At 42.5% G+C, this 12,738-nt stretch overlaps 1 protein-coding gene across 4 annotated transcripts in view; it reads left to right on the forward strand.

Moving 5' to 3' along the window:
- pdzrn3b (PDZ domain containing RING finger 3b) overlaps positions 1 to 2,573 on the forward strand; it is a 92,864-nt gene extending 90,291 nt beyond the window's left edge. For all 4 annotated transcript variants that reach the window (XM_067504934.1, XM_067504935.1, XM_067504936.1 and 1 more), the window contains one exon: positions 203 to 2,573. In XM_067504934.1, coding sequence (XP_067361035.1) covers positions 203 to 1,714 — 1,512 coding nt within the window. In that variant the 3' untranslated portion in view covers positions 1,715 to 2,573. The remainder of the gene's footprint in view (positions 1 to 202) is intronic.
- The last annotated feature ends 10,165 nt before the right edge of the window (positions 2,574 to 12,738 follow it).

Genomic DNA, 12,738 nt, shown 5'->3' on the forward strand with positions numbered 1-12,738 from the left:
ATTGTACAGAAGCAAAGTAGCACAATCAGTCTAAAGCAACACATATTTTCACTTTTTGATTTAGTTTTTTTTTTTTTTTGGCTCAGCCAATTTTATCAAGGAGGGAAGCTGTTTGTAGCAAAGGTTTTGCAGGAACAATCCGTGCCTTCTCTTTTATTCTGGATGCTGGACTATTATTGAGCTATTTGTCTGTTTTTTGTAGAAGAAGCATGAGGAGGATGGAGGCACCACTGACACAGCCACACTCTTGTCCAACCACCACGAGAAAGACAGCGGGGTGGGTCGCACCGACGAGAGTACACGAAACGACGAGAGCTCCGAGCAGGAGAACCTCGGTGATGACCAGACCACAGCCTCCAACACGCTGGGCAGCTGCAGAAAGCTGACTTACAGCCAGGACACTCTCGGCAGCACCGACCTGCCCTTCAGCAGTGAGTCATTCATCTCTGCTGACTATGCAGACGCTGACTTCCTGGGCATCCCAGCCGATGAGTGCGAGCGCTTCAGGGAACTCTTGGAGCTGAAGTGCCAGATGAGGAACAGTGGAGCCCAGGGTCTGTACTGTCAAGGTGGAGGAGCAGAAGGTCAAGACCAGGAGGGTGTGGACAAAGAGCTGGAGCTTCTCAATGAAGAACTGCGCACCATCGAGCTGGAGTGCCTGCATATCGTCCGCGCTCACAAGATGCAGCAGCTGAGGGAGCAGTGCCGTGAATCCTGGATGCTCCACAACAGCGGCTTCCGCAACTACAATACAAGCATTGACGCACAGCGCCATGAGCTCTCAGACATCACAGAACTGCCAGAGAAATCAGACAAGGACAGCTCCAGTGCCTACAACACCGGGGAGAGCTGTCGCAGCACCCCTCTGACCCTGGAGCTGTCTCCTGACAACTCGCTTCGCAGAGGAGCAGAGAACCAGGGTACAGCAGGGACATCCACCTCCAACAGCAGGATGCTCAAGACCCTCCTGTCCCCTGTTCAGGAAGTCTGTGGCCCCAGCCGCAGCAGAGGCTCCTCTAAGGATCCAGATGGAGCCCTGCAGGCTGAGGGAAAGGAGAGGAAGCTGGGGGAGTCAAGTAAGTCCAGCAGGAGCTTTTCCCAGCCACACTCCCCTTATAAGCACGCCCACATCCCCGCCCACGCCCAGCACTACCAGAGCTACATGCAGCTGATCCAGCAGAAATCAGCCGTGGAGTACGCACAGAGCCAGATGAGTCTTGTCAGCATGTGCCGGGACAACTTCACCGCCAACGACCTGGAGCCCAAGATGGAGTGGAAGGTCAAGATCCGCAGCGATGGCACACGCTACATCACCAAGAGACCGGTCCGGGACAAGCTGCTGAGAGAGCGCGCGCTCCGCATTCACGAAGAGCGCAGTGGTATGACCACTGACGACGACGCTATCAGCGAGCTAAAGATGGGCCGCTACTGGAGCAAGGAGGAGAGGAAGCAGCACGCCGTTCGCGCCAAGGAGCAGAGGCAGCGTCGCGAGTTCATGAAGCAGAGTCGAGCTGATTGTCTGAAGGAGCAGTCTGGCCCAGAGGACAAAAAGGAGCCTAATATCATAGAACTCAGCCACAAAAAGATGATGAAAAAGAGAAATAAGAAAATATTTGACAACTGGATGACCATCCAGGAACTGCTGACCCATGGTACAAAGTCACCAGATGGTACCAGGGTTTACAACTCACTCCTGTCCGTAACCACAGTCTAAGTCCTTGTGGCAGCACTGCCGGAGGAGGCCGGACTGTACAAAAGACACTACTAGTTGGGGTAAAGATTCCTGCCTCGTTCAATGTGGCAATTTTTGTAAATAGGAAATAAGGAAAGCCTTTCCTGGATAAACATTTTTCATCTCTTTAGTGAAGAGAAGGTCCTTTTTGAATGATTGTTGGACTTGTGCACATGAACACAAATGGGACATGGCAATGAGGATGATTTTCAAAAGTTTTTTTTAAATGACCTTTTCTACCTTTGTGCTTGCTCTTTTTAATAAATTTCATAACAAAAAGACAGAATTGGACTTTTTGGAGGGTTTTAAAAGTGTGTAAAGACCGTGTGTCAGACATAAACAGCCAGCATTTACACTATTTACATTATTTTATTCATACTATATATCTCTTATCAGTATTTTACTATTATGCATACTAAATGCTTTAATGGAAACAACGCTATTTTCCTGCAAGGTAGAACACGTAATCCTTTTCCAAAGGACTTTTTGTAAATAAAAAAACGAAATAAAATTTTGTAAAAACACAATCCACTTTTTTTAGTTTTAATTTCTCATTTATTGGTGCTGATCTCCCAAAGTTAAATACCACCAGCGATGTACCATCTGTAACATAATAAAGTGAGCATCGTGTGATATCATTGTGTATGTAGAGAAGGTTTTTTCTCACATTGTTGAAATCAGACGGTCTTTCTGTTGAAGCACACGTTGTAGGCGCTTTAGCTTTCTTAGGGTTTCATGCATTGAACAGAGTAGCAGCTTAACGAATTCTTAGTTAGTCAGGCAATTGTATGTCTTGTAAAATGAGAGAAATACATGTAATAAATTATTGTTTTATAAATGATGCGCTTGGAAATGGTGCAATTTGTCATTTGTTTTAGAAGGACTCGTCGAGCCAAGCAAGTAAAATTGAAATGAAGCTAAGTTTCGATTCATCACTGTGTGCAAACCATTTGTCCTCTGAACGTTTGCCACTACGTTGTACGTCGAAAGTATCACCAACGTGGAACGCTTGATGCAAAACGTGCACACAGATTAATTTCCCCTTTTTGCAGCAGCAAATAAGATCAACAGCGATTCTATTTTTTGCCTCCGACTGCTTTTGCCCAGAAACTATCTTCATTTAAATCCATCGCGTATCCAGGACTTTATTCTGTAGTAGTGTAGCCTGCGGTCACACTCATGAATCCGCTTACTCATACACCACCCATTGCATCACAGTCGCACTAAACTGTAACTGAGCTCTGATTCTTCCCTTTACGGTCGTGCTTAGGTTCTCAAAAACTGTAACTGTCAGTCGTTTTAATTTCCCATGAAAAATGAACAAATTCATTGATCATTTGTAACAAACAATTCTGTTCTTAATAAATAAATGTCTAGAGTACAACAAAGAAATTAATTCAAACCGATAATTGAGCTCAAATACATAAACCAGAGGGGTTTTGACTTTAATGGACTGACTGGACCTACTGCAACTGCACATCGAGGGACCTGTCAACCTGCATACAGTCCTTTGAAGAGGTGTCAGGCAACAACACCTGTGTGGTTGTGCGGAGCCTTTGAGAGGAATTGGCCTTCAACAATTGCATCTCCTATCTGCCTCGGCATGCTTTTAAAAGCCATAGAAGATTGTACTCTTCACATTATACCATCGGCATCTGTTGTTTCCACTCCCCAGTATGTTGGAATTTGTGTGGAAAGTCCAATAATCCATCAGAGGGTGAGAAGTGTGAGAGAATATCCGCCAGGATCTCTCAGCATTGGAAATAAATGGTTAACACATGATTGGATTCACGTCTAATCCCACTTTAAGTCTGTTTCCTTTTGGTGCGGTACGGTGCTTGGTCAAGCTCACTATCTGAAACAACACATTCAGAGTTTAACACTGAGTAATGAGCCCATCCCCCACCCTGCAATCTCATAGATTAGGAATTCTTAACGGGATCACTGAGTCAGACACTGCTCATGTAGATTTGTCCAACTGTACTGAAGTAATGACGGTAATAGTCCTGAGGCAAAATGAAGTGTGTTGGCTGGGTTTCATGTCAGAACACAAGTAGGGCAGCAGCACGTCAGGTTTGGATTAATACACAACAATCCAATCAGCAGAGTTCACTGCTGTGCATATCTGACGCAGCTGAAGTTTGACAACAACGATTTGTATCTTTTGTTTTCTCTAATCGTCATTACCACACACACACACACACACACACACACACACACACACACACACACACACACATCTTGCAATGGAAGCCTCCTTCTATCATCTGTTATTGTTTTTCTGCACCCAGCTAACAAAGGTTCTCTATCAGTGGATAATGAAGATCTGACATATTGTTATTTGATGTCGGAACCAAGTTGTCAGTGAATCTGGCGTGATGCTCCCTCACACGGCGATATATATCCTCGCTGGGATAATGGTTTATTTATCTGACTCCAGGCTTCTGCCATCTGTTAGCAGGACCACGTACCCTCACTCCCATATGATCCTTCAATTAGCAGCTCAGTGCCTCATTACTGAGGACAAAGGCAGCTTCAAATTGCTGCTGATACACTACTTTGTGGTCTCACCTTCCATGAAGCCCATTGTCTGTTTTTTTTTATTGAGGACACAGCAATTAGAGCAACATCAATATGCTTATTAATTAAAGTTATTCAGAAAGTCCACACTTTCGACCTGTATATTTTCAAGTTGTTTACACTAAGAAATATGTAATTCTTTGATTAAGACATAGTAGCTTCACACACATTTTGGACATGAACTATGAAACATGAACAAATGAATGCAAATTTTAGTCTGGGTGTGTAAGTAGACTACTAGTGTTGATTGGCTCTTATTGTTAATATTGCTTTATTTTTCTTCTGATTCAGTTAAAAACATTTAGGAATTTCAAGAAAAGGACTTTAAACAAATCTAATGTAGCCGACTAAACTGCTAAAATAGGTCCATAAATCTCCATCACTTCCCACGATGCCTATTTCCTAGCTCAACCCAGTCCTAAACATTACATTTCTATGCAGCTAAACTGCAGATTTGTGTTATGTTTTCAAAGAGAAATTGATCAGTGGAGGGTTATGTTTGTGTAGCATGTGTAAAAAGTGCAGGAGTGTCAGGATTCCCATGTGGGTCGTGGTTAAGGTCTGAGAATGACCATGGTTTGGGTTAAAAGCGAATATGTGATGTGACTGGTAAATTTGTCTCTATTAAGCCAGAACACAACCTTTCTTAAGACTTTACAATCTCTAAGAATCTAGAATTGCAAGAAATAGAAGAATCCAGATTGAAATTTTGTGCTTCATTAATTTAATTACATGTTTTCTTTGAATGTCTTTAGAACCGTATTTTTGGTGTTAATATAAGTGTTAATGTATTGGATTTATTTTAAATTTTTGTTGTTCTGTTTTAAATATATTATTTGCAGGTTCATCAGAAATTGAAAGTGAGCTGTCAGCTCCATCTCTCACCCCAAAATGTTTGTGCATGTGCTATTTTTCAGAAAACACCTTTCAAGCTAAGAAACTGCAATTGTCTAAAGAATAATATCTACAGACTTTACGTATGTATGATTTGTCAGCTAATTCATGAAAGACCCTCATCTCCAGGTTCGAGTTTCCATCACTTAAGGAGGATGATTATGATAATGAGAGCAGCCTGGGGTGCAAGCTCAGCCTCTTGCTCCAAGTCTGGTCAAGTATAATTGATTACTCCTCCTTAAACAGGCCGAACCCAGGCCTCATGATTTATGTCTGCATGCAGTCTCTCTACACACTCTTTTAATGGGAGATAACAATATGGGATGCAAGGCAAACAAAAAAGCTTTAGAAATCAATTGTGGGACGCCCCCCTCCCTCCCAACCCCACAGACTGGAGATTAGTCGATCACATACTTGGCTTTGCTCCCACCATGTATTTTTTATTATGGTTGGGATAAAAGTGGTCTCCCCAGCAGTCTGTCAGCTCTGTGTTTGGGCTGGAGAGCGGGACTCATCAGTTTAAATGTCAGCGTGGAGAATAGAGCGACATTCCAGTGTACTCATCCATTAACTGATAAGGAGGCGTCTCCTCCAACGCTCGCACTCGCTGCTGATTCTGCCGCTGCTTCATGTGGAGACTGAGATGCACTGAAGGGTTTGTACCTGCTCCACAAGCCGGGACGTTAGAGTGTCACAGTCACAATTTTAACAAAAGACAGTTTAACCCCAATTCAGGGACCATCAAGTTGAAGTGCCTGATTTTCATGCCTGACCTTAATAAAATACACTTTAAAAACCTCTGTACTTGTTGGGATAAACCTCACAGGTATTACACTGCTCCAGCAGGTTCGGCAGGTTCGGAGACACATCTCATCTTGGATTAAAGAGAACAAGCTGCTGGATAAACAGAAAGAAACGCTGAAGCCCACTTTCCACATTCGCTGTCCAAATCTGTCAAAAAGGAACGACTGTAGATGCGCAACCGTGTCCTCACATTGTTTTAGTCTCTGACCTTTGAACAAATCAACAGTTTTATACCAATTGTGGAACTTAAAGAGGGTTTGACTTTCATGATCCGTGGGTTAATAACCCATATTAACAGCAATGTGGCTTAGTGGCTCAGTGGGGCCTAGTGGCTCAATGGGTAGAGCATTGGCTTGGGATGCAGAAGGCTGTGGGTCTGAATCCCACCCCACCGAGTGTGGCCCCACCCAGCCCCCAAGGGCAACCCTGCCGTCGGTCCCAGGCCCAGATAAAATGGGAGGGTTGCAGCAGGAATTGCATCTCGCATAAAAACTCCTGCTAAGGCAACGTGGGGAACATGTTCCTCTGTGGTGGCCCCCTGAAGGGACAAGCCGCGGATTTTTTTCAGTGTCATTTTAAACTAAAGAGTCAAGAGATTGTTCAGTTTTTTTCATTTAAGCTGTGAACAAAATAATGAAACAGCCTTTAAATAATACTCATTTTCATCAGAAAGGTCAACGGCTTTCGGCATGTCCCTGGAGGAGTCGCCGCAGCAGAACGCGTTCTGTGTTTTTACACCGGCCCTCCCATTTTACCCGACACCAAGGGGCCACACCTAGTGGTGTGGGATTTGAACCCTTCTGCATCTCAACCCAGTGCTCTACCACTGATCCACCAGGGCCCCCTGTAGTTATTTCCATCAAATAAAACCTAATATAACATCAAAATGGTCTCAAATAACTAATTTATGTGTGAAAAACAACATATTTCTGTTTTTGCTATTTTTTTCTGTGTGAAGCTACGAAAGCTCATTATCTGCGTTAGTATTTTTTTTACTGAATAAGTTCAAAGCCCAAGTGTTTAATCCCAGCTCTAGATAGAACTGTAAATGACTCTCATAAGTATATTCATCAAGCTGCCTTCAATACAGTCAAACCTGGCAACAATGAAAACAAGCTTCTGATCAGCTGGGGATTGTTTTTAACAAGTGACAAGTACATTGTATCTTTCAATATTTTCTCTTCTCTTCTCTTATTTCGAGCACGAACAGTGTGTTTACAATGAAATCGTATGTGACAGCTTGGACAGAGGAGCAAATCGTCCACGCGTAGCTAAATATCTCATAAAATGAATAATAAGATTTACAAGCTGCTCTGATTTATCACAAGTATGCGATGGAAAAACACAACGACCGTACAGTGAATAATGACAGGAAAAGTTTGGATCATGCAAAATCCTGATGTATCAGAATAGAATAGTTTACAGTTTATCATATATTCATTTTGATTTAGTTGTTCTGTTGAGTCAGTCATATTTTCATGTGATTCATATATTTATATGAGATTTGTTTGAAAACTCTACTGAATCCTCTTTATTTTTTAAATAGTCAACATGTTCTCAGTTGCCAAAGCATTTGGAATATGATGCGATGCACTATTTTATATGAAAGAACAGTTCTTACGGGTTCAAACAATTTTTTTTTTACTGCTTTTACCCGTTGAAATGAAGTGTAACAAGGTAAATGCAACTGGTCGGACGATTCTCAGCTACAGAGTGGTCAACGCACCAGCACCTTCCTGCCCAAACCTTCTCATCCCAGGTCTACAATCCCTCCCGTCCACTTCGCTCTGCCCCAAATGGTCGCTGGTGGTCCCTGTGTGATCCACCAAAGACTAAAAGATCCCAAGCAAAGCTCTTCAGCTCAGCGGTCCCAAGATGGTGGAAGCCGCTACTAAGCGCTCAGCAACCTCACTCCCAAAAAATTCTGCCTGTAAATCATTTTGCATGAAAGTGACAAAAACCAAAAGGCCCTAAACGTACAGTGAACAGTGATACAAATATTTTAGCGAAATCTGGTCATTTTAAAAATAAATAACAGCAGTTAGATGAACTAAGTGGACAGAGTAAAAGGGAAAAGGAAAGCACGATTTGAAAGTTCAGATTCCCTGTTATCTCTGTCTGAGCAGACGTCACAGTGGGCTGAAACAGAAATGTGTGGTGGCATTATAATTACCTTTATATGTGGGCAGGTAGTGGGGTCTGCTCAAGCATCTGAAGGGGTCTGCTGAAGTCTTTTTTTGCCCTTTGACTTAAAGGTCAGTCACTTAAAGCAGCACGTATCCTGTCAGCTGTGTCACATAACCAGACAGAGGCCTGGCAGGAACAGGACTGACTTTCAGGGATGATCCATAACATCAGTGTTTGCAAATGAACTTAGAAACATGATTTCCTCACTAAATAAAAAGAATATCTGATATGTTTAACCACATTTGTTTCGCATCTTTTGACATTTATCTTTTTGATATTAACAAACACAGAATGTGATTCACTTTTTTAAACGCCAAAGACAAACGAGTGTCTAAGTATTTGGCCTTTGCTTGGTTTTTAGCTTTAAAGGCCCCTTTTGCTTGTGTTTCATTTATGGCCAAGCGGAGCCATAACTCACAACGGTCCGTCCTCCCACAGTCCGTCCCTCTCGTCTCAGCTATTCTCACAGTGCAGTTTCCTGGGTCAGATTGCATGAACCTCTGTGGCTCCGTTTTCCACAGATTTATTGGCGGAAAGCTCATTTATCCATTATCCACATTCCAAATTCTAAGCTTCAGTCAGTAGGATGACGGCGACAGAACAAGGAAGGAGGGAAAGCGAGGGAAACAACATGCATGCGATTCCTCTGTAAAACTGGATCCACAGGATGGATTTCACCTTTGGACAGAGCACGTCAGTAAAACCAACTTCTGGATTGTTGATTTTGGAAAGTCACAAAAATGTGATAAAGAATCCTGTCCAAATGTTGAAACTGAGCTTTTCTCTCACCCAGTGGCTACACCTGACCTCAGTACACAATCGGAGAAATCCTCACACGGGTGCATCCACAAAGGCCGTTTCCAGAAAAGTTGGGACATTGTGTAAAATGTAAATAAAAGAGGAGGCAATAATGTTCAAACTATTTATAAAACCTTTTTTTAAAACTGTAAATAGTACAAATATAATGTACCAAATGGTAAAACTGGGATTTTTAAAATATTTGCTCACTTGGAGCATGATGGAACTCTGCAATCCTGTCTTTTCTTTTTTTTTTTTGGTCACTTTTAAACCTTTCATCTTCGTACAAAAGGCAGAAACACATCACACACAGGGAATTATAAAAATGTAAATGGCACTTTGCCAAGACAAGCCTTGCTCCCCAGACTCTGGGAGAGATAATGGAGCTGGAAGCTGCTGCTGCTGCTGCTGCTGCTGCTGTTGCTGGTGAATGGCTCATTAGCGTCGGCTGCCAAGAAATGGTTACACCAAAAAGCCTCCGCGTAGAAAAGAGTTTTAGTTTGTCAAAGTTAATATTCACTTGAATTTTATTTTGAATGGATAAAGTAGCATAAGATAATGCCAATGGTTGCATTTCATGGTCCTTTGGTCTGTACAACAGGCTTTTGAAAGCTGTAAGACTCATGTGTAAATGATGTTATCAGGAGCCGAAAAATCCACTATTTGCTAAAATACATGTTTTGAAGTGTATTAGTTTAAAATATTATAAATTATGTTTAAACAAAAAATGGACAGTCAGGCTACCACAGTCGAAAATTATCTTTCAAACACACACACACAACCTTCCAAACCTCAGATGAAGACTTTGACCCTGTCAAACGTGTTAATACCAGGATCATATTGGCAATTCGAGTCTGCACAGCTCAGAGTTGCGCACGGTAACGGTGTAATGTGCTTAATGAAATGATGGTGAAATTAAACTCTCATTTTCAAAGGATCCTGCCCCAAAGGGCTCCGCTATTTGAACCAGTGGAGTAAGGAATTAAAATCTCAGCGTGGTACAAGTCATAACTGAAAGACTTCAGCTAGGCGTCTTTCTCGGTTGCTAAAAGAAAAACAGGTCTAATAATAAACTGTGGCCTAATTTAAAATGAAGGATAACTCGATAAAAATGAGTATTATCGTTTCCGTCATTCATACAGTATATATGTGGCATTTGCCTGGTGAAGGACAGGTGTGTGTGTGTGAGTCAGAGCTATTTGTGCTGGTGGTCCAACTGTGTACGTGTGTGCTCATTTTTTTAATGACCATTGACATTTATGAACGTCCCTGGAGAGCATGAGGTAAGGCTGAACTTCACATATTTAGGAACGCTTCGTTGTTACAAACCAGGCGTCAACCCTTTAATATTTACTACCTCCACCTTCATTTATAATGGATGTGCCGTGACGTATCACCAGTGATTCAAGACCTGTGCACACAGCACGCTGGTCTGCAGAGCTCTCGGTTGTCTATTGATTTGGGAAACAGCACGTAGAGCTCTAAACATGACAGGAGGTCTGTTGTTGTGTTCTATGAACTGTGCCGATAGATGTTTTTTTTCCTTGCCTGCCAAAGCAGCAGTTTTCCACGGCATGTTCTCACAAGCTACATTTCAGCTTTATGGTTCTCCGTAAAATCGAATCAATACAGTCTCAGTGGCCGTCTGAATCGAGCTGTTCAACTCATTTTGTGAGAGCTCACCTATGAAAAAGTCAGTGTCTTTAGGGTGAAGAGGTCAAGACAAAGCTGAGAAACAGGACATGTTAGATTTTGCTTGGGCAGACAGACACTTTGGTTTGTCTTAACAATCCATTATCCTCATCACAGAGCATCCACAACCCTCCTCCTCAGCTGCAGGATGCATGTGTCCAATCCCTCCCTTCAGCAGCAGTATCACCACATCCACACACACAATTGCTGTAATTGCACCTTTATTAGTCTCCCATTTACACTTTTTACAACCCGGTGCAAAGAGCAGGTCGCATTTCTGGAAATGGCCTCTAAAAGCACGGGGCTGTTATAAACAAGACCCTTCAGTGCCATTAGAGCCTAATGCCTAAGTGGCTTGGGGGAAGCAGACAGGCCCTGTGCTTCTGACGTGATGAGTAAAGTCAATAACGGTACTTCATTAGAGTGTGGTACACTTGCAGGAAAGGTCATAACCTGAAGAGAGACGGTGATGGTTTTTGCTTTTAATGTATATTTTAGTGTGAACGCAAATAAAATGTACATTTTTGTCACCAGTTGAATGTGTGAAAGGCAGAAAACTTTGCGAAATTTGACGTTTTCTGAGAGGGTGTGACCCAATATGTGTGTGTGTGTGTGTGTGTGGCTTATTTATGCCGATAAAAGCTTTTAGCATAAAAAGGGGAAAAACCTGCCATCATCTTCTTCACTGAAAAGACATAAACAAGTAAATGTCAGCGTATTTCCTGTGACAATAACACTAACAAACATTCTCATTATTGGTGCCAAGGTTTGTCTGACAGGAAATATGTTCTCATTTACCATCAACAACTCAACAGTGTCTGTAATCATCTAAACCACATATGTGAAGCGAATGGCTCCTCGTGGCATATTTTCATCAACTGCATTTATTTCTAGTCGATTAGACTCTGATTGACTCCTAATTAGACTCCCAACACATCTGCCTAAAAAGGCTGTGCGCTGATAATTACTAACTGCAAATGCTGCCGCCAGAATCTTAACAATAAACAACTCATTTGATCTCAGGACACGTGTTCCCACACAATTCGGTTAGTTTCAGAGGTGATTACTAACTTTTTATCCATAAAGTCATAGATTGTTTCACTCTTCAGTCTCTCTCTGACCTTCATGTCAAGTCGGAAACCATCTTTGTTGTTGTCAGTGTTAAATCAGTCTTTGGAACACAAGTTCAGGTTGTATTAAATACGCTTTCAGCGTATTTTCAGGCTTGAAAACAGACTGAAAAGATTTATTCGGACTTACTTGTACTTCACGTGACATTTTTGTTTTTTTAGGCTTCTTTATACTTTCACTCCACTCTATTTCTGATGGAAATATTAATATTAATTATTCCACTAGATTTATGGGTCTGGCAGCTGTAGCTGTTAGTCACTTTGCAGATGTAGATTTTATAAACCAGGTGCGATTAATGAAGCACAATTCTTTGTTATACAGTGAATTAAAACAACGCAGGAAAGCAGATCCAACATTAAATCAGAATCCGAATCAGCTCCTGAAGAGATGGGAAGCTGTAGTCAATCACCTTCTCAGCTGATTGGATGATGCGCTGCAGCTTGGCCTCATCCCTGGCCGTGGCTGCAGCAAACCAGACTGTGATGGAGGGTGTGAGAATGGATTCGATGACGGCAGTGTAGAAGTTCACCAACATCTTCATGTGAACTTTCTTTAGCTGCTGCAAGAAGTACGGCCTCTGCTGAGCCTTTTCTGGTGAGGGAGCTGATGTTCTGCTCCCCATTGAGCATCTCAGGTGATGGTGGTGTCCAGGAAGTGGGAGGACTTGACAGAGGTCACTGGAGTGTCGCAGAGGATGACAGAGGGGAGGGGGGGCTGGGTCCTTCCTAAAATTACCTCCACTGTATTGAGATTGTTGAGCTCCAGGTTGTTCATGCAGCACCGTGTGTGTGTGTGTCTGTGGCTTATTTATGCTGATAAAACCAGACGGTCCCTCTCACTCCTGTAGGCCTCCTCCTGTATGCCGATGAGGGGGGGTCCAGCAGGATTGCTACTGCATAATGTAAGTATTTTCACATTTA

Source organism: Channa argus, chromosome 5, assembly GCF_033026475.1.
Source record: "Channa argus isolate prfri chromosome 5, Channa argus male v1.0, whole genome shotgun sequence".
Lineage (NCBI taxonomy): Eukaryota > Metazoa > Chordata > Actinopteri > Anabantiformes > Channidae > Channa > Channa argus.